Raw genomic sequence first — 22,597 nt, forward strand, 5'->3', positions numbered from 1 at the left:
GGCAGTCAGCCTACCTCTCACTACCTAAAGAAATGCATTTGTTTAGAGTCAGAGGAAAAGTTCCTATTCTTTAACTTCTGTACAGTGTAGGCTGCTAGACAGAAACAAGAGAGGCTGGAAATGTAGATCAGCAGCTAGAGGACTACTTGAACGTGATAGTTTCCTTCCAGTACATGCAGGGGGTTCACCCCTGGAATCTTAGGGCATTAGTGGAAAAGAACTTATCCGTGGAAGTCCACCCAAACCAGTCGGTAGCAATTTTTTTTGCAACGCTGGATTGCTTTTGTCCAATAATGTCGGGAGAGTTGATGCTATTAAAGCAAAGAGCAAGGGGTGTTTTTAAATTGAGGGTATTTCTTCCTGGTGTTGAGGACCCCCCTCTCTTGGAGGTCTGTTAGGGGAAAGCCACTTCAGTAGAATAGTCCAGGGAGAGAGAAAGCAGGTACACTTCACACTTGACCGGTGATTTACAGTCTGAGAGCGTCTCAAACTTGAAATATGCTCCTTCGACATGCACTGAAACTTTGTGAATATAGCGAAGGCAGAATAGTAGTTTGCAAAAAAAAAGAAGAAATGTAATGCTGTTAAAAATGCTTTTTTTTGTCCAAATCAGAATTTATTCTCTTCAGCTCTATATAATGAGACTAGAGCTGACCCTATTAGCTGCCTAATCAGAATGAAATCAAATGAAACCTCAACAATTTGTTGAATTTGAAATGTATTTAAAATAAGTGTCAGGTTCATCAATTAAGACATTTTATACTTTGTGATTTGTAGATTACTGCTGCAAACAGAAGCACTTTGAGGTCATGTATGCTGATTGACTCGCAGCACTTAAATCTATAAAACTCCAAATATTCATGATTCAGAGATGATAGTAGAAGTGATCATCATCATCATCATCATCATCATGTATTTACATTTTTTTTAAATCCTGACTGACTGTTTAGGTTCTTATACATCATGCATTTCAGATCATGTTTGAATTGTGACTGCGGAGTATGGATGAATGTTACAGTTATCTACAGGACATGGTTACATACACGCCATTCTGTTTTTATTTTTGCCATATTATTGTCATGTTCAATGTACAATCATAATAACAATGCACTTATTTGAAGCTACACATTGTATCAGGATAGTAGGATAATGTATTGTGTATTGTGTCTAGTTCAAGTATGCAGCCAACTTTATTTCAGCAATATAATCGAACAAATTCCATGTGACATATTTTTTATACTCATTATAAAATCGTAATGTCATGCTCGTTACTCAGCCATAAACATGTACAATTCACAAGTAATAAAAGTTAAATTTTTACAATGCAAGCCATGGTTTGTCATACATTTAATTGCAGTAAAACAAGCACAAATTCTTCACGCTTACTTTGTACAGAAAGATACTAAAGCCCAGACGAATATACTAAACACAAGAAGGAGAAATAAAAGTCCCAGATGAAGAAACAAGGTGATGTTGAAGTCAAGTGTGCGACTCTGAGAGCTCACTCAGCTAAATGTGGGACTGGAAGGACAATATGCACAGGGAGGGACTTCTGGGGAAACAGAAACTCAGCGCTGCATATGACAACAACCGGTGTTCATTTCCCAACCCCCACACATACCCCAGCTCCCTCCCATTCCTCTCTATATGTTGTGTGTACTCTAACCCTAAAACCAGCCTTGCCTCGCACGAGACGTTTAACTGCCAGCCATCACACATTCCATGGAGGGAAGATGGGGCTGTGGATGCTTCTCCTTCTGCATTTACACCTTGGTAATGCTCCCTGGGTTGGATGTGGGGAGAAAGTATGGTGAATATGTTGAGATGAATGCATGTTGTCACTGTTCAGGTCAGCTTTATTAGCGTTGTAGGGACATTGTGTGTGTTTAATCCTCTCCATCTCTCTGTGTTTACACCTTTGGACTGAGATGTGTGCAAGGTGTGTGTACAAGTGTATATGGATGTTGGCAGGAGGAGTAAAGGCTATGGTATTCTCTCAAACTTTGCTCGTAGCTCAGAATGGGCTTGCTTAGATGCATGCCACATGTGTAGGAAATGTTTCTGTGATTTGTGCAGCGATGATTAGTGTTGCAGAGTTATAAATAATAAGAAAGACCAACCAAATATTACTGAATTCTAATATTGTCACTGTCACTCTGGAATTTCATAGTTCATGTTGTCCTTGTGTCCTCCTGTGCAGGGGTGTGTGTTTCCCTCCCTGCGCCTTCCAACGTCTCCATCTCCTCCTTCAACATGGAGCACACGCTCCGCTTCCTGCCTGGCCTCGACACCCCCTCTGACGCCCACTTCGCCGTTCAAACCTCCAGCCTCAGGTATTCAGTCCACAGAAAGCCACGATAGAGCGGGAAGAAGAGGCGATAGGAAAGAGGAAGGTGACGGACACACGGCCGAAAAGAGGCGGGATTTCCGGCGGTACCGGAGCAATCCTGGAAGTAGAACGTCGTGGATATAGACTAGGTTGGATATAAAAAAAGAGAGATTCTCAGAGAACTTCTGCCGCAAAATTGTGCAATCAAGACGTAACCCTTAAATTTATTTTATAATACATTTACATTAAGAATTGACGCCCAAAAAGTTAGTTTAAAAGTACTTTTCCATGGTTATAAGGCAGATATATAAGATTGATTTCGGGATTTTATTAATCAATATCAAATCACTCAACAGAGATTTTAATTGGAGAATGGATTATTTCAACCCAGTCTTAGATATGCACAGCGAGGCAGACTAAGGACCATTATTTATGAGTCATTATCATTATGTAGCGTTAAGCTCCAGACACAGTGACGGTGGCTCTGCAACATAGTCTCTGGAAGGAACTTGTTTTGGTGGAACATTTGCACCCCTCAAAAGAAAACACCACATACAATATTAAATGAAGTTAACTGTTGACACAATACAGTAACGTGAACTATTTAAATTAGCTGGTACATGGTTAAACCAGTTAGAGAGGAAATGACATAAACATATTCTTTATAAATCTTTACAATCATTCCCTAAAAGAACCAAGCAGGCCTGCCTTATCACACCATCCAAATTTTCTTAAAAACTTGTCATTTTCAGCGTGTAGCTCGCTAGTTGGAAGTTGGTTGTTGTTTCCCGAAGCGAAGGGAGTTTGAGAACAGCAGCTCACAGGGAGCAGAAGGGGCCAGACCTGAGCGCCGGGTGTCAGGCTTTATCCTGGAAATGTACTTGCGTTGATCCAGACTAGCAGTGAGTTGACCTAAAGCCAAATTCACAAACAATCTGCAGCTCTTAGAGGGCACAGAACTTTTTGTTCTGTGATTTTTGTCTGCGTTTTCTGGATGTCGTTTAGACTTCAAATGGCAGCAGCAGTGTCCTTTCACCGTTTACAGATCAGGCTGGAACAAGGGATAGAGCCAGATCCATTCTGGATTTGTGGGGCCGATACACATATCCATATTTAACTGAGAACAACATTATGTAAGATATATAAGCTAATATATATATTTTTTATATATATATATTATATTTTTTTTTACATAAAAAAACACATTTAGGGATTCCTAATCTATAGTATTTTTTTTTTAAGAATTGAGACCGAGACATGTACTGAGCGGTACTTTCTACTTGAAATTATTGTCAAGGGATCATCAAAGTTATCACACGTTGTCCTGAAGGGAACATGAATGTCCCACATTTCATGGCAGTATATGGTAAGTATTCAGATCCTTTACTAAAGTAAAAGTACTCTGTTACAAGTAAAAATCCTTCATTGAAAATGTAACTTAAGTAAATGTATGTAAGTATCACCAGGAAAATGTACTTAATGTATTATAAGTACTCGATGCAGAAATATCTTTAGAACGTGTAAAGGATCCAAACAGTCTAATCATCTCAGCTGGCCATGTAGGCCGTTCTATTGTTGGTTAGTTTCATTTATAATATAACATCAGATTTTATAAACTACATGTGTTTAGTGTGCAGGTAACATGTAAAGTAACTAGTAACTAAAGCTGTAACAGATGAATGTAGTGGAGTAACAAAAGTAACTAGTAACTAAAGCTGTAACAGATGAATGTAGTGGAGTAACTAAAGTAACTAGTAACTAAAGCTGTAACAGATGAATGTAGTGGAGTAACTAAAGTAACTAGTAACTAAAGCTGTAACAGATGAATGTAGCGGAGTAACTAAAGTAACTAGTAACTAAAGCTGTAACAGATGAATGTAGTGGAGTAACTAAAGTAACTAGTAACTAAAGCTGGAACAGATGAATGTAGCGGAGTAATTAAAGTAACTAGTAACTAAAGCTGGAACAGATGAATGTAGTGGAGTAACTAAAGTAACTAGTAACTAAAGCTGTAACAGATGAATGTAGTGGAGTAACTAAAGTAACTAGTAACTAAAGTAACTAGTAACTAAAGCTGTAACAGATGAATGTAGTGGAGTAACTAAAGTAACTAGTAACTAAAGCTGTAACAGATGAATGTAGTGGAGTAACTAAAGTAACTAGTAACTAAAGCTGTAACAGATGAATGTAGCGGAGTAACTAAAGTAACTAGTAACTAAAGCTGTAACAGATGAATGTAGCGAGTAACTAAAGTAACTAGTAACTAAAGCTGGAACAGATGAATGTAGCGGAGTAACTAAAGTAACTAGTAACTAAAGCTGGAACAGATGAATGTAGGAGTAACTAAAGTAACTAGTACAAAGCTGTAACAGATGAATGTAGTAGAGTAACTAAAGTAACTAGTAACTAAAGCTGTAACAGATGAATGTAGTGGAGTAACTAAAGTAACTAGTAACTAAAGCTGTAACAGATGAATGTAGCGGAGTAACTAAAGTAACTAGTAACTAAAGCTGTAACAGATGAATGTAGTGGAGTAACTAAAGTAACTAGTAACTAAAGCTGTAACAGATGAATGTAGTGGAGTAACTAAAGTAACTAGTAACTAAAGCTGTAACAGATGAATGTAGTGGAGTAAAAAGTACAATATTTCTCTCTGAAATGTAGCGGAGTAGAAGTAGAAAGTGGCATGAAAAGAAAAGACTCAAGTACCTCAACATTTGGACTTAAGTACAGTACTTAAAGAGTAAATGTACTTAGTTACATTCCACCGCTGCATGGCAGTCGATCCAACACCTGTTGAGATAAAAAATATATATATATATATATATATATATGTGTGTAACTCTTATGTTTCATTTTTGTTTCTCTTAAAGCCTGTGACTAAGTACTTTCCTTTTTGCGTAACTGTGACCAATATCATAACAAGTGAGTTCCTGATGTGCACACAGCCCCCCCCCTTTCTAATCAGCTTGTTGATAAGAACACTTTCCTCCCTCTCCACATTGGCCTTCACCTGCCATGGTGAAAGACATAGTTTAGGCTGACACATTGTTCTTCCCAGTGGCCTTGGATTGTCTTTTATTCCCAGTCCCTCTGTATTCCCCAGGAGAAGGAACGTATGGAGGCCAGTGGCTGCTTGTTCGCAGCTGACGGCCGGACAGCCGTGTAATCTAACCAGAGCGTTCAAGGACCCGTTCACTCACTACCAAGCCCGCGTCCAGGCCTTCACAGCCACCCAGGCGTCCCCGTGGACCGTGTCTGGCCAGTTCCTGCCTCTGTCAGACAGTGAGACACACACTATATACTCTGTCAGACAGTGAGACACACACACATATATATATATATATATATATATATATATATATATATATATATATATACTCTGTCAGTGAGACACACCCTTCCAGTACATACTCTGTCAGTCAGTACTAATTTGCTACAGGTGTAGCCGAGGGTTTCTTATATTGTCTCGACTCAGGTCGGGCTGTAAAATAAAGACAAGGCTTCCAGTGCTGGAACCACTGCACGTCTCACTTTATTCCACCCTGACACAGTCAAATGTCACAAAATACAACACTTTATCCACTTCTGTTTTCCCCGTCACAATAAAAGCCCTATGTTTACTGTGACTTCCTCTTAACCTTCAACTGAGAACTTACACAATAAAATACCTTACACAGGTCATGTAAACAGCATATTCCGAATAAGGCCTTGTGTGTGTGAGATATATTCCGATATTATTCTGGTTTTAGAGGCATTCAACACCGCTGGTTAACTTTGAAAACCTCCTGTTTTGCACGGCTACATGTAAACAGGAATATTAGTGGAATACTTACTTTCATTAGCCATGTAAACAGCTTAGTCGGAATATCGCCTTTTTCAGAATTAGTGCAAAAAACGTAATATTATGTGCATGTAAATATACTGATTGAGACACACACTTACACTATATACTCTGTCAGACAGTGAGACACACTTATAATGGAGCACCTTTCAGACAACTTATTCGCCTTCTTGTCCTTTTGGAATGCGCCTTGGTCGACGCGCTTAAACAAGACTCACAATCCACTGATTTCTTTCATTTGTCACATTTCTTGTCTGTTATCATTCAAACTTCATATTGACATATTTTCTTCTTTTCACAAGCAACTAATGAACTGTCCTTCAGCAGAGCAAAAAACAAAAGATATAAGAAAAACAACTTCAATTCACAGTCACTTATTATATTTCAAAGTTACACACATTGCTTCAACCAAACCCTAAAGCCACAGTGGTTCTGAGAGCAAGGTAGATGGTGGCAAACTTCAGTGGCAAACATACCGAATAATTGGTCCATAGAAACATGGAATATGCAGTGTACTTAGTACACATGAGTTTTCTTTTTTCAACATGTTGTAAAAGGAGTGAATGTGCAAGTTCCGTCCAACATCTGAATGACATCTTTGCTTCAGTTTTTTTTTAAACGATGATTATTAGGATCTGAAAGGTAGTTGCTTTGTGTCTGTAGCTGTGCTGGGACCTCCGGAGGTGTCTGTGTCCGGCTGTGGGAACTGTCTGCTCCTGCACATCGGAGTCCCAACAACATTGGGGCGGCTGAAAGACATCCACCGTCAACTCGTCCTCCGTGTGCAAAGAACCAGGGATGGTGTGGAGGTAGGTGTCAGGCTCAAAGATGCAGCAATAAAAAAAAATAATGTTAATAAACAATGTACAAATTGGTTATTTTATACAAATACTTGTGTAAAATAACCATTTGTGTAGGAGCTACAGCAGGAAAAGCAGAGGTGTAAAGGTTTCAGGGTCCTGCTATTGTTCAGGCAGGCTCACTGTCATGGCTACTGGGACAATAAGGCCTCCTGCACACTGGCTGCGTGGCGTGAGCCAGTCAGCTGCGTGGCGTGTCCGTTTTTTATTTGGGCTCCCATGTTAACAGGTTAGAGCTTCCACACTGCCTGCGTGACACGCACGTCTCAGGCGCGGACCTGCTAGAAATAGGACCGACGCCTATTTTTCACGCGACACGCAAGCGCGTTGGAAGCGTTTCCAGGCAAAATAGGATAGGAAAAGATGTTCATATGTCATTTTGACATGAATACATTTAATAAATGACATTTTGATGTTTGAAAGTCTCGAGGTTTTGACATAAATGCAGATATAAATGTAATTAAAAATAAAAGAATAAATAACTATCGATTTTCAAATATTGCACCTGTCAATACAGAACGAGATATTCTGGATCCTATTTTGCCGTCAATACTGCTGACGTTGTCTTTGCTGTAATCAAATCAGTATATATTTATGGTTATGTTTATGGGAAACATGCATGTGTACAGACATGTTTCTGGTGTGCAAAGACAGAAACGGCACGCTACAACTTTAATGTAAAAAAAAAAGGTAAATGGAGTGCATTTATATAGTGCTTCTCTAGTGTTAGTGACCACTCAAAGCGCTTTACACTACAGCACCCATCATTATTCACACACACACATTCATTCACTGGTGGCCAGGGCTGCCATACAACCTGCTCATCAGATAAACATGCATACCAGGGCCGATTCTAGGAGGGGCCCTGTGGGGCACCCTCTTAACATTATTCTAACTGTGCATCATCATCACCATTTTGGACCATCATGGTAGGGGAAACATTGAATAATGTAACTAGAAAGACAATTCTGAGAAATCTTCCTTTAATGCTGAGCCACAGGGCCATTACTACAAAGGTGAGGTGGTATTACAAATGAAATGGGATATGGGTATGTATCTCTGTATAAGCAGACATTTCCAATATGCATTGTCAATAACTTTTAAAAATTAGAGATGTACGTGATTTTGACTAATGGCTGACAAGCACTAATTTTCTGAAAATGGCTCTGAATGTTTTTCTGAATGATCTATGCGTCTAGATTCTGGGTTTAGTTTCACGATGCTGTGATATTCCTAGAGCAGAACTCCTTAGCTCACGATAGATAATAATTTTTAAGGGGTGTCAGAATCACGTTTAGGGGTGCGTCGGCACCCCTAACAAAGGGCTAAAAACGCCGCTGTTTACACACCGATGGCGCAGCATCAGAAACAATCCGGAGTTCAGTATCATGCCAAAGACACTTCGATATGTAGACTGCAGGGGCCGGGGATCGAACCACCAACCTTCTGATTGGTGGACAACCGCTGTTAGAGAGATAAAGAGCTGCCTTGTGGCTTTGCTGTTTTGATTTCTCAGAAAGGTTCATATCTCACATGATAGGAAACTCAGAGCAGCGTGAAATACTGAGAAATCACAACAGCAAAGCCACAAGGCAGCTCTTCTTTATCTCCCTAACAGACTCATCAAAGGCCAATCACAATATCGAGGGAAACTCATATCTACGGCTTAGAGAGGCGTCAGACTCCCTCAGATGGCTGATGTTTTTCACTGTGTGGGTTTTGAGACACAAACTGTCTGAATAAACTTCCTGTTCCCCTAAAGCTTCAAAACGTGAAAACGAAATCTGGACTATAAAGCCGAGTGAAGTGTGGCATTCAGGAGACATGGGTAGCTTTTTTACTTTCTTTAACAAGCGAGCGTATTACTGAAATAATCTCAAATCAGGGGAGATAGAACAACAGACATACTGCCACTTTTTACACATCAGTGAGCCTGCGTCTTGCTGCTTTGCGTTTCCTGTCTCAACACCTGGGTGTGCGGCAGCTTTTTTTTCTTGGCAAAATGTGTACTTTGACACAGGAAGTGTCACCTTTTCTACATGAACTGCAACAATTTCTTGGGAAGTGCGTGACCAGATAGTTACAACGAACAGTGAAAAAAAAGAAAGAAAAGCATGTCCCCTAAAGAAACAAATACAGAACTTTTCCAACACACAGAACAAATCTGGCCCCAAAAGTGGCTGATAGAAATAACACGAGACAACCCCATAAACTGAAGAATAAAATACAACAAAATGTGGCTGCAGGTTTTCACAATAACAACTGGAATATTTATTTACTACACTGTTTGTTTCTTTATATAACTCAGAGACCTTCAACAGCGGGCCCTGGACCCCTAGGGGGTCCTCAGGGTCACTACAGCAGGGCCACCAAATTATTGTCAATTTTAGAAATTCTTTCCAAAAAACGAAAATGTCTTAACATAATTTCAACATAATATCAGCAAATATAAATCCCCACTGATGATAGGCTTACTGGCCTATAGATTAGTTAGTCTCTAAGGTAGCCATCCACAGATACAGTTCATCCTAAGGATTCAATGTGCTACATGCATGTGTAACATTATAAGATGATTTATAACATCATGCCTACAATTATTATTTTAATAGCTTAGTATTCTATGCAAAAAAGGTACAGTATAAAGGCTTTAGGCCATCCTACACATTATTGTAGGCCTGGTTTAATATGCAACTTCATTTTATACAATATATGTAGCAGGGGGCCCTGCTACATCTCTCTTCAGTTAACGTGTCCTCTGCTTAAAAATGATACAAATTGAAACATGAAAACAAACTTTATTGAAATTGCTTTGTTAATTAAAGTTTTGGAAAGTAACTATGTACAATTACTGCACTTAGAACTTTAACACAATTTTAAGGAACTTTACTTAAAGGTTTTCTAAGCGATGTTGGGTGATGTCACTTCTTGTTGACGTTCAAAGTGTTGTCAAAGAAAACGGAGGCTAGCTCGCCCCTCCCTCCTCCTCATCCCGTCCCCTCCCCCCCGCCTCCGCGCACTAACCCCCCAACCCCCACCCCCAACTCCTTCTTGTCGGTTATTGGCTGGAACGCTGTTATGTTTGGTGGTGCTGTTTGGCCAGTTTTTTTTTTTTGGCATTTGTGGACCCTGGGCTGTCTACAGAGACCGCGTTTTTTTACAGTGTGTTCAGGGGACAGGCAGCTAGCAGACAGTGAGGAGATGTTTTTTACAGTGTGTTCAGGGGACAGGCAGCTAGCAGACAGTGAGGAGATGTTTTTTACAGTGTGTTCAGGGGACAGGCAGCTAGCAGATAGTGAGGAGATGTTTTTTACAGTGTGTTCAGGGGACAGACAGCTAGCAGACAGTGAGGAGATGTTTTTTACAGTGTGTTCAGGGGACAGGCAGCTAGCAGACAGTGAGGAGATGTTTTTTACAGTGTGTTCAGGGGACAGGCAGCTAGCAGATAGTGAGGAGATGTTTTTTACAGTGTGTTCAGGGGACAGACAGCTAGCAGATAGTGAGGAGATGTTTTTTACAGTGTGTTCAGGGGACAGGCAGCTAGCAGACAGTGAGGAGATGTTTTTTACAGTGTGTTCAGGGGACAGGCAGCTAGCAGACAGTGAGGAGATGTTTTTTACAGTGTGTTCAGGGGACAGGCAGCTAGCAGATAGTGAGATGTTTTTTTTACAGTGTGTTCAGGGGACAGGCAGCTATAGCAGATAGTGAGCAGATGTTTGCTGTATGTGACAAAAACATGTTGTAGCCTAAAAAACGCGTGACATCGCTTAGAGCACCTTTAAATATTCCCGTTTTATGCTACTTAACTTCTACTCCACTACAACCCAGGGAGGAATATTAAACATTTCACTCCACTCTTCAACAACTTACTTTAACGAATACCGTAGGTTCATTAGCCCCACCTTGACCAGCTGAAACATGCTGTCAACTAGAAGGGCAATCAGGCTACGATTACACTAAAAAACGAATATCTTTTGCTATGTTTATGCCTCGCATCGCGTCCACACTACTGCAGAGTTTCCGAGCCCCTAAAACAGAGACATTTGGAAACACTGCTGCCCCCGTTTTGGTTTTAAAACTGCGGAGTTGCTTTGGAAACGACGACACACGTCAGTCAGTCTTATCGGTTAGGTAGCTTACATACCTTCAGTTATAGCTCCACCTCGTCCTCGCTCCAAGCTCCCTGCTCTTACTCTTCACCTTTGTTCTTTCTCCGAGTAGTTTCTGTATTTTCAACTTCACACATCCGTGATTTCCAACCGCAGAGTAACGTCAGACAGACTCCCAGTCTGTACTTTCTGCCGCCCTTGTCGCCTTGTCGTTCCCTGTTTCTTTCTATTCTACCTCCTCATTGGCGAGATCTCGGAGAACAAAGGGACACGAAGCAGGGTTCAGTTCACAATGTTCTCAAGGTTTAATGACACACACAAGGATACACATATTCTCTAACAACTGCTACATTCATTTAGTGGTGTGTAGTAAGATACAAAAGAGTCAGGATGGGCGGAAGGATTGGCCCGAGGTTTGTTCACACAGAAAACAGTGTAATTTAGGATACAAATAAAACGGAGAGTTCTCACAGAACGGAATGTGGATTGTAACATTATTCCGGCACGCACATGCCCAGTATATGTGAATGGTCATGTGATATGCGGTTTGGCCGTTAGTATAAACGGAGATTAGTTAGCTGCTATTGGAGCTAAAACACTTGTGTGCACAGAGATGTTTTTTGGTAGCCTGACGTGGTCATACTCAGATTCTAGTCAGTCAGAGTCTGATGCTGCTCCATTGGGCTGTGATTATGGGGCATTTTTCAACCCAACCAGGAAAGATAATGCCTCTGCACTCAATTGGATAGACCTACAACCAATCAGAGCAACGGAGACAGACAGACGTCACAGAACCTATAAGTCAAAGGCAGGCTTCGACAGAGCAGAGGCAGAGGCGGCAGTTTCCATGTTGTGCGGACGGGTGTGGCAGTGTGTATACATACGTGATCGCGGTTCTCTGTTCCTCTTTAAAAATGAATGCGCTGTCGATATCTTCTATAACAGACGCGATGGCGGAATCTACACATCTCAATTCTCCAGCGGCAGCCATCTTTGTTGTAACTGTTGATCCATCATCGTATAAAGCCCGCCCTGACAATTTGATTGGTCCAAACAGCTCTGGTTGGAGCATAGTTGCTCCACAACGGATCAAGTCCAGACCGAACTTCCCAACCTCAAATATTGTGGGCGGGGCTAAGTTCGGCTGGCATCAAGGCTAGTTTTTTGGCTCAAAACACCGCTTAAAAACCAAATCATAGTAGTGTAGATTTAGCCTCAGAGAGGCAGACCTCCAAAGCCAAAGCCCTGTTGGCCCCTGAGCCCCTACACACGAAAAAAACATGATTTTGATGTTTTTTCCCCATATTGTTTGTGGTGATATTTGTGTTTTAGCACGTGTCACCCACGTGACACCTTTCTACCAGGTTTCATAACAATCGGGGCCAGCAGATTTTCATAATCCTGCCGAAATTCAGGCCTGTTACGAAGATTTTAGAAATGCTAAACTCATGGAGTTCATCTACATTTCTGTTCTATTTTTTTTACATTTTATTTCTCAACATGAAGTTCTAATTGCGGTTTTAAAATTCTAGTGGATACATGCTAATTTCTTCATTTATTTCATCATCAGTTTAAAATGAGAGACCAAATTGGATACACCATCAAATTGGGTCAATGCAGCACCAATGCCAACGTTTCCCTGTCCTGTGGTAGTTAACACCTCTAGAGAAATGTTGTTTTCACCCAGTGTTTCTTCGTACATTACTGTTGAGTTATTTACCCCAAACTATTACTATTATTTTGACTCACTGTTAGACGCAACTAGCTCAGGTTTTAGCCTATTGTTACTTGTACAAAATTATGACATTTAAAACAGCAAAGGAAACATATGATATAACACAGTACAACCATAGTTTAGCTAAACGTTCACCTCCTAGTGTGTGAATAAATGAATGGTTTATTTTTGCTTACACGGCCCATCCATTATGGGATTATTCACAGTGGTGTAGTCTAATGTATTGTAGTGGGTAGCTATACTGTACTGTATATTGGCCAGAATCTGCCTTTGGGGGAGGGGGGGGCCATATCATAGTGGGGGGTCTGGGTGTCCTCCCCCAGGGAAGTTTGGAGTATCAACGACTTAATTTCCTGTTTTCTGATACACTTGTATGCACCAATTTACAGTGGAAATACCTTAATTTAGCCTATGTGAAGAAGAGCAACACAGATGTCAATTCAAAATATATCAAAAATATAATGGAAAGTTTGTCGTTGCGTGTCATTTTTAAGTGGGTATATGGAAATCGTGGAGCGCTCTTAGGCCCCGTCCACACGTACCAAAACGATATTTTTTTAACCCGTCTTCCCTGGATTCGTTTCAAGAATAGTTGCGTCCAAACGAATCCACCTGTAAATGACTCAATACGCTACTTCATATGCCAGGCCTAATAGGCTCTGTTTCTGCTACAGAAATTTACCAAAAAAACGGAGAAGAAGAGCATAGTCACTTCCACTTCCCATCATAACATGACTAGCTAGCTAGATTATCATTTTCTCTTAATACATCCGTGGACTATAATAACTTTCACCACTGCTCATTTTATAAAGGCTGCCGCAAGAAAACGTGTCTTTGTTTACGTTATATAATGTGCTGTTGGATTGCTTTTTATTTTGCATGATTGCAGCGCGCTAGCAGCGAGCTAACGTTAGCGCGCTAACGTTCGCTAGCTCTAACATCGGCAGTCAAACAAACATCAATGATCCATGAATGATGTCTTTTTAATAATCTATACGTTTTTCTTGCTGTAGCCTTTCTACAATAAGCCGTGGTAAAAGTTACTATAATCCTTTCAGGGAGTTGATAAGCAGACAGATTAGCTAGCTAGTTGATAAATTATCTACTTCCACTTTATAAACAGATAGCCATAGCAGCTAACGTTAACGTTACTTCGCTGCTGGAGCGGTCAGCTGCTTTAGCGGTCAGCTGCTTTAGCGATGTTTAACGTTGGCTACATAACGTTAGCAATATATATCTTGTATAGAATCCAGAGGGAAGGGTCAGGGCGCAGAGACCCAGTATTTAGATGAAGTGAGCTGGTGTAACCATGGAGATGGGACATGCTTGCTTAGCTTCACCGCAGTTGTGTGCGTCAGCGGCCGTGGGAGAGGGTGTAAAAGAGGGGTGTGGCGATGACATCATCAATACGGATCCGTATTTACCATCCATACGAAGCCAAATGAGAGCCGTTTTCAGATTTTTTCACCCTGAGACCAGGTTTCAAAAAAGTGCGTTTTCAGGCAGTGCGTTTGCAGGATTCGTCTGGACGGTCGGCCCAAACGATGCAAAACGTGCGTTTGCACAAAAAAACGTTTCCGTGTGGACGGCCCAGTGGGTGTACTGGGTATACCTGCGTATCACGTAGACTACACCAGTGATTATTCAGACAGATTATAAAATGAACACTTTCCTAGTGCTGAGTGCTAAAGAAGATATGTATGTAACGTGTACAAGTATGACATTTACATTTCAACAAAAAATACAACAACAAACAAACAGATAAATAAAGAGTAAGTACAAGTAAGGGTACTAACATAAAGTTCAAATTTTAACATTAAACCCTTTCAGACCAGAATAAATTATAGTAGAAGTTAGGGCTGCACAATATATCGTTTTATTTTGTATTTATTTTTTTTATAGTCGTTGAAAAATCAACTGGCACATTAAACACATGATTTTCTGTCAGTTGAAATCAAATATCAATAGGAGACAGCACTGTGTGTTTTTATTTGTGTGTGTGTGTGTGTGTGTGTGTGTGTGTGTGTGTGTGTGTGTGTGTGTGTGTGTGTGTGTGTGTGTGTGTGTGTGTGTGTGTGTGTGTTGTTTTGCAGTTCACGATGAGTGTGCCTTACGAGGAGGAGCACGTGATCGGGTACCTGCAGCCGGGGGTGGAGTACTGTGTGAGCGTCTCTGTGACATCGTTCTTCAACACCAAGCCTGTCTCCAGTCAGCCTCACTGTGCCCTCACCAGCCCTCCTCCGTCCAGGAGATCACGTACGTCTTCTTTTACTGCCAGGCTCAGCAGCCGCCAATAAATCAGACGGACAATGGTAATCCAAGCATGTGCCTTTTCTTTCAATCGGTTTATTTTGGGGATGATCATAATAAGCAGACATTAATGCCACAAAAACAAGATATTTACCTATATGAAGGTCAGAGTGATTAAAACTGGGAACTGAACTGTGTTTGAATAGGCTAGTGTTCCTCTCCAGTGTTTAAAGGCTGAAAGAGGAACTTCATTTGAATTTTAACAGTTCCTCTCAGAGATGTTGATATTGGACAGTTTAACACTGAAGCTTGCCAGGTCTCAGGTTATTAGTCTCGCTTTGCCAGACCCTCCTCCGCTGTGCCGCAGTGTCTGGTGAGGCCACACGGCATTCTGGGATGGGAGAAAAATGTGCTCTGGTTATTGCCTTTTCTCTAAGGCCTTGACACACCTGACTATCGGCAGAAAAGGCAGTGGGACTGATCAGTCGGCTCCCCTTGGTCCAAAAAGTGCCTCGGAACACACTGAAGCGACGCCGTCTTGAGCGTACGTGACAACGCGTCACGTGGGTCTGGCTTCTCCAGCTGACACTAATGGCAGCGTGTTCGAAATACGATCTTGTATTTTACGAAAATAGTTCACTGAAAACATTATAAGCGAGAAATAGGCCGTGCAGTTGCTGAATCTGTCTTCATTTCAGATCGACAAAGGTCAGTTTAAAAGATTTTCGTCAGATTTTGAGAGGCGTTCGTCACTCGTTATTTCCGGGTTAGCAGCCTAGTCCGACTGCCCGCCCTCCGACCAAGCATGGTCGGCCAAAATGAAGGCCGACAGCCAGGGGCGTAGCACCAGAGCCTGGGCCCTATGCATAGGCAGTCCTGATGGGCCCCCATGTTCCTCAACACCCCCCCTCCCCCACCACAAAAATAAATAAATAATCGGGCCTCTGTACACATGAATCTGGAGGCCTAGATGTTTATAGGGTAATAACTATTAACTGTAATGCTTAGAGTAGCCTGATAACACACATTTCAAACCTCCTTTTTCAACATTCTCTAGCCTACTTTACTGTGGTTACTACTACATTTTGTTTGTTTTCTCTGTACCTTTACTTGCCAACCTGCGTGCTATGGTGTCTCTCTGATCATCTGGAAATGTATCTGGCCATAGTCCTGGATCCTCTGGCAAAAACTGGTCTGCAGTGCTCTGCCTACTTTCCAGTTCCTCAGCTCTCATTTCCACACTGTGTTCAGAGCAACACTCATGCTCCCTGCTGTCTTCACTCCCATCATCCTCAATCAGATCATCTTTCTCTATGAAGGATACATCTGATATTAACCTCTTACATAATTGTAACCTAATATAATAAAACACACTAAGATGTTAATGTTACTTAACACCTTTCAGTCAAAATGGCTAAACATGGTTTGCTTTAATTTTGATATTTGCTTGTCTCAAATCCAAAGATGAGGATGAGGGGTCTGTTGCTACGCCTCTCCCTGGTGGGACAGTTTCTGAAACTGAGGGCCATGTGTTTCACAATGTTTCTACTAAATCTGACATAACTATAATGTTGACATGATATGTATCTACCGATGAGCTACCAAGTCTGACACTGATTAGCCTATTATTGCTAATTATAGACATTATAGCATATTAATTTAAAATTAAACATGTTTTAAATGAGGCTATTACAATGGTGTGTTGTATGCAAACAGTATTGTTATAGTAGTTTATTTATGTAGCCTTTAGCTCAGACTGCATGTATAACCAAATTATCATTTGAAAGTGTATGTTCTGCTCTTTATATGGGTTGTCTCAGTCCGTTTTTAGCGCTAACGGTCGCAGAGAGATTCAAGCAGTTTAGCACCATGGATTTCTTTTTTAGTTTGTGCTCACCTTTCTTTGAAAAGAAGTCAGTTACCAATAGTTTCCCCTCATTCTGTTTTCTCTCCTTCTCCTGTCTTTCCTTTCTTTTTGGTAACATGATTTGACTCTTTGAGAAAGACATTTCTACAGCAGAAGTTTGCGCTCCACCAGACGCTCAACTGAACTAACATAAACAAAATGCGTGCAGATGGACTAAACCATTTGGCGCATTAGCAAGGGGTGGGTGAGACCTTTTTGTATAAAAAATTTCAATCAACTAAGTTATTCAGCCAATACACTAACTTTTATTAAAATTTTAAATTGAAATAGGAAATGAAAGTATCCAGGTAAAATAAAATATATTCCAGACTTTTCAAGGGCCCTCTCTCCCCTTGGGCCCTGGTAATCAGTATTGGTTTTACCCCCAGTCCGACGCCCCTGCCGACAGCTCCTTCGAGGGACGACAGCACGGAACACACCGAACAGACTTGAGTCACTGACCTCGCCAGACGGACGATTATCGGGTTGGTGTGTCAGGGCCATTAATCCAATCACAATCGTCATGGGCGGAGCTAAGCGCCCAACGGTGCCTCTGCTAAATAGCCTCGGGAAGGAACTTGTTTTAGTGTAAGATGTGTATGTTCAAAAGTAGTTTTAGTCATGCGAGAGAAAACTCAGATTGGACAGATAGTCTAGCTAGCTGTCTGGATTTACCCTGCAGAGATCTGAGGAGCAGTTAAGAGGAAGGGTACAGATTATCCGGCCTAAATGAGTGAAATCCGGAACAATCCCAGAAGTGGAACGTTGAGGATATAGACTACAGGTTATTTTCTGGGATTCTCACCTTAAAACTGAAGGCTAATTGAATGTCCAGCCTTTCCACAAGTAACTAGATTTTTGATATAATGACAAGTGTGCCAGTCTGTGAATGTGATGCATGTTGCTGTCCTCCTGTCCCCCCAGTGTATGTGGTCTTCAGCCTGGTGGCGGCTTTCTGTGCCCTGGGCTTCCTCGTCACAGGACTGGTCATCTACAGCGGTCAGCTGAGCTTTGAATTACTCAGAGAACGCCTCCCCAAAACCCTGGTAACAGATCCAACTGTGTGTGCTGGGACTCGAAGAATCAATTGTTCATCCTCACCTTACATTTAGCACTCAAAATATACTCCATGTGCACACAGAGAGAATGTGCCACTGTTATCCAGACACTTACTCCGATTTTCCGTTTGATTGGTTAGTACCTGAACTAATTAAAGGTCCCATGACATGGTGCTCTTTGGATGCCTTTATATAGACCCTAGTAGTCCCCTAATACTGTATCTGAAGTCTCTTTTATATAGACCTTAGTGGTCCCCTAATACTGTATCTGAAGTCTCTTTTATATAGGCCTTAGTGGTCCCCTAATACTGTATCTGAAGTCTTTTATATAGGCCTTAGTGGTCCCCTAATACTGTATCTGAAGTCTCTTTTATATAGACCTTAGTGGTCCCCTAATACTGTATCTGAAGTCTCTTTTATATAGGCCTTAGTGGTCCCCTAATACTGTATCTGAAGTATTTTATATAGGCCTTAGTGGTCCCCTAATACTGTATCTGAAGTCTCTTTTATATAGACCTTAGTGGTCCCCTAATACTGTATCTGAAGTCTCTTTTATATAGGCCTTAGTGGTCCCCTAATACTGTATCTGAAGTATTTTATATAGGCCTTAGTGGTCCCCTAATACTGTATCTGAAGTCTCTTTTATATAGGCCTTAGTGGTCCCCTAATACTGTATCTGAAGTCTCTTTTATATAGGCCTTAGTGGTCCCCTAATACTGTATCTGAAGTCTCTTTTATATAGATCTTAGTGGTCCCCTAATACTGTATCTGAAGTCTCTTTCCCGAAATTCAGCCTTGGTGCAGAATTATAGCCACTAGAGCCAGTCCCACAATGAGCTTTCCTTGGATGTGCCATTTCTGTGTCTGTAGCTATTGAGAAGGAGAGGGGGCAAGGGGGGGGGTGGGGGTGTGGCTTGACCAACTGCCACTTTGCTCGTTTGAAAGCCATGATGTCTCTCTCTCTCTCTCATGGGTGGGCCAAATTCTCTGGGTGGGCAAAGCAGAGAAAGGGGAGGTAACCTTGCTCCTTATGACCTCATAAGGAGAAGATTCCAGATCGGCCCATCTGAGCTTTCATTTTCTCAAAGGCAGAGCAGGATACCCAGGGCTCGGTTTACACCTATCACCATTTCTAGCCACTGGGGGACCATAGGCAGGCTGGGGGATTGCATATCAATGTTAAAAAAACTCATAAAGTGACTTTTTCATGCCATGGGACCTTGGGAAAACAACAACCCTGGTATTGTCTGTCTCTGACTCTTTCTCTCTTCTCTCCAGTCATACGTCCTCCTCCAGTGCCAGACTGGTGGAAGTGCTCCGGTCCAACTCTCTGACTGTTCATCCACTGAGGAGCAGCTCTGAGGAAGGACAGGAAGACAGCCGCGTGGCTCTGAAATCAAATGTTTCAAGCCGTTTAAAGTGTTGCAGAGGGACAGGATGTAAGCTGGAGACCAGCGGAGCTTGTTTAAGTGGAATTGGTTTGGTTGTCTGGTTTTGAGAAAAGGTAGAAGTTGAGGGGTAAAGTTTATGGTTTACTATCAGAGTGAGATGTTTTTGTAAATTGTTATTATCCTGTTTCTATGCCAATATTTCTAATGTCCTCTGATTCTTCTTCTGACTTTCCTAAAATTTGTTTGAGATGGATGAAGTTGCTGTCTGTTAATGGTTTCCTTCTGCTGCTGTGACTTCATTTCCTAATAGAACTTTTATAATTCATTGAATAACTACATCAAATGAGTATGAACAGAACAGAAATCAAAAGTTCACTTTAGATTTAAAGTAGACTGATGCATTAGACCCTGAACAACCAAGTCATAGGAATAGGCATAAAACTTTAGCATAGTTCATGCATTAGTTTGAGTATTATTACTGCATGTACTTGTTTTATTATTGTAATTTTACTTAAATGCTGTGATTTTTTTTTTCCTTTTTCTGTGACTCTTTTCTTTGTTACTGTTCTTACATGTATTTTTCTTGAGTGCAATATAATCATAACCATCTAGTGAATAAAGCATGGTATCCTGTAGGAGAGTTGTACGACTTCTTTAACGCTAAAGAAATGCTGCGCTATTGACTTTAGACCAGGTTTTTGTTGGTCACTTCCCGCTGCCTCAAGATAGCAATTCACCTGAACACACCTCCCTGTAAGACCAGCATTTATTACATTTATATAGCGCTTTATCATAGACACTCAAAGCGCTTTTGGGGGAGGGGTGGGGACTGCTCTCTAACACCACTAATGTGTAGCACCCACCTGGGTGATGCACGGCAGCCATACAACGCCTTCCGACGCCAGAACGCTCACCACACATTAGCTAGTTAGGGAGGGGGGGAACATATTTTTAGTGGTGGGGGAAACCGGAGAACCCACGCAGACACGGGGAGAACATGCAAACTCCACTCAGAAAGGCCTGGATTCAAACCCAGAACCTTCTTGCTGTGAGGCCACAGCACTAACCACTGGGCCACCGTGCTGCCCATGGGCCACCGATGGGCGCAGGTATTTGCTATTTAAACGACGTGGGCGCTGGACGGTCTTAAAATAGCAAAGACACTTGCGTCAGGCTTTGCACCGCGCCGGGTGCAACATAGGGCCCATAGTGTTCATGGGAAATTGTAGGATTAGTTCTATAAGCACTGTTGCCAGATAAAGCTTACGTTTTACAAGCCAAACACACGCATATTTCATGCCAGAAAACAGACCAATCTGGAAACACTGACTTGTTTTCTGCAGGTTGCCGTTCAAACAAACGCAGTGTTGTTTGCTTCATTCATCACCGGCCAAATTGGCTAGTAAGTTCACAATGTCACCCGCCAAAGTTCATTTTTACCCGCATTTGGGTGGTTGGCGGGTGTCAATTTAAAGCCCTGCACGTAATCCATTTAATTTTGAGCACTTTGGCACAGAGTTTATTTGTCTGTACGCTGACGGACAGTCTTACCCTGCAGGGCCTGTTCAACCACATTTTCAGAGAGGGCAGTACACAAGAGAGTATTAGTCTCTTAGTGATACAAACTACCAGTCATCACTTAACAGACAGATCTCTGGCCATATCCAGCCCAGATTTTGCTGTCAGGGATACCTTATTGTTTCAACTTGGAGCACGATGGAGGGTGTTCAGGAAATGTTTCACTAATTAAAACTAGGGATGCACCTAATCCAGATTTTTGGGGTTCGGCCGAATACCGAATCCACTGGTTAAGATTCTGCTGAATCTGAAACGAAATACCAAATCCTCCTCCCATCCTCAGTCCATGAACACAGTAAACACATGAATGAAGTAAACAGGGACTGTCCTTCCTTTGCCGTACCTGAAGTTGCTGCATTCTGGCTGCTGTCTGGAGATTCCTTCATTCACAACTCGTAGGCTATTCTTTCAGATGTTTCATACCAAATGTTGTAACAGCGGCCATGTTGTGTATAGTTTAGGGTCCTCGCCACCACCAGATAAATCGGCATTGTAAATTGAACATGTCAGTCCCTCCAGAAAAACGCGATTATGCGATCGCAATTCAATGCATAATCAGCCAAAGTCCGCATATTCATGCGGGGGCCGCATTTTTTCAAATATGCTGCACTCCGCGCAAAATATGCGGTGCTTGCATGATTTCATAATCCCCGCATTTTTGTTGCAAAAAAGTCACATATATCTTAGCAGAAAGTTGAAAAAATGTTGCGTTTACTTCACACAAGAGCAGCCATTTTCCCCTGTTGCCATGGGAACGTTATGAGGTGACGTAATTTCGCGACGTGAACATCATCGAAAAGCAGGTGTTGGAGGTTGAATTTGACGTGGACTTTGTAGTGGGGCAGATAATATTTGAGTCTCTTAAGTTGGTATCCAATAAGAAAGCTATCTTAATATCTGAGGTCTACTCACATGTCTTTGTTTGAGTGCTCCTGCTGTCTATATTATTAACGATTTTTGAAAGTCTGTCTCTTTTGTATCTTTTATTTCCCTCTGTTTAGACTATTAGCCTACTTTCATTTTTACTTTAATATTATATTATTTGTATATATTTTTGTATCTTATTTGTTTACTTATTGCAATGACTGAATATCTGTAAACTATTTTTGGAAATGAAGTTTCATCAAACCGCAGTTTTTGTAAGTTCCCGCAATTTCATCGCATAAAATTGCATAAATATCCCGCATATTCCATCGCATTTTTTAAGAAAACGTGCCGCATAATCAAGGATTTTTGCCCGCAACAATCACAAAAAAAAACTGGACTTGAATCTCCTTCTTTTGACTGAAAGTACTGCCAAACAACACTTTCTGCTCACCAGTCCCATTTCCACTTTCTCACAGCCTGCTGCGTTGAACGCTCCACCTACGTAAACAGCAGAAACCGAACACCGTCAAAAAGCCCAATATTCGGCCAAACCCGAAGCCGAGAACTGGATTTATGGCATCCCTAATTAATTTGTCAGGTTGGAAACTCGTTTTAGAAACCCTTTGCCTCGCACGGTTAACCTGATATGTTATTCTGTTTTTGACATCGAACA

The 22,597-nt window shown here is 41.4% G+C and overlaps 1 protein-coding gene across 2 annotated transcripts; it reads left to right on the forward strand.

Annotated features, from left to right (window-relative positions):
- The first annotated feature begins 1,618 nt into the window (after nucleotides 1–1,618).
- On the forward strand, nucleotides 1,619–20,114 carry LOC120569641 (interferon alpha/beta receptor 2-like). 2 transcript variants are annotated; one of them, XM_039817606.1, is made up of 7 exons: nucleotides 1,619–1,773; nucleotides 2,201–2,333; nucleotides 5,436–5,614; nucleotides 6,837–6,982; nucleotides 14,968–15,130; nucleotides 17,955–18,076; nucleotides 19,367–20,114. In XM_039817606.1, the coding sequence occupies exons 1-7, from the start codon at nucleotides 1,734–1,736 to the stop codon at nucleotides 19,448–19,450; spliced, it is 867 nt and encodes a 288-aa protein (XP_039673540.1). In that variant the 5' UTR covers nucleotides 1,619–1,733; the 3' UTR covers nucleotides 19,451–20,114. The 2 variants fall into 2 exon arrangements, with proteins under 2 accessions (XP_039673540.1, XP_039673539.1); XM_039817605.1 differs by having other exon boundaries at nucleotides 1,680–1,810.
- Nucleotides 20,115–22,597: the final 2,483 nt, after the last annotated feature.

This window comes from Perca fluviatilis, chromosome 12 (genome assembly GCF_010015445.1).
Source record: "Perca fluviatilis chromosome 12, GENO_Pfluv_1.0, whole genome shotgun sequence".
In the NCBI taxonomy this organism is placed as follows: domain Eukaryota; kingdom Metazoa; phylum Chordata; class Actinopteri; order Perciformes; family Percidae; genus Perca; species Perca fluviatilis.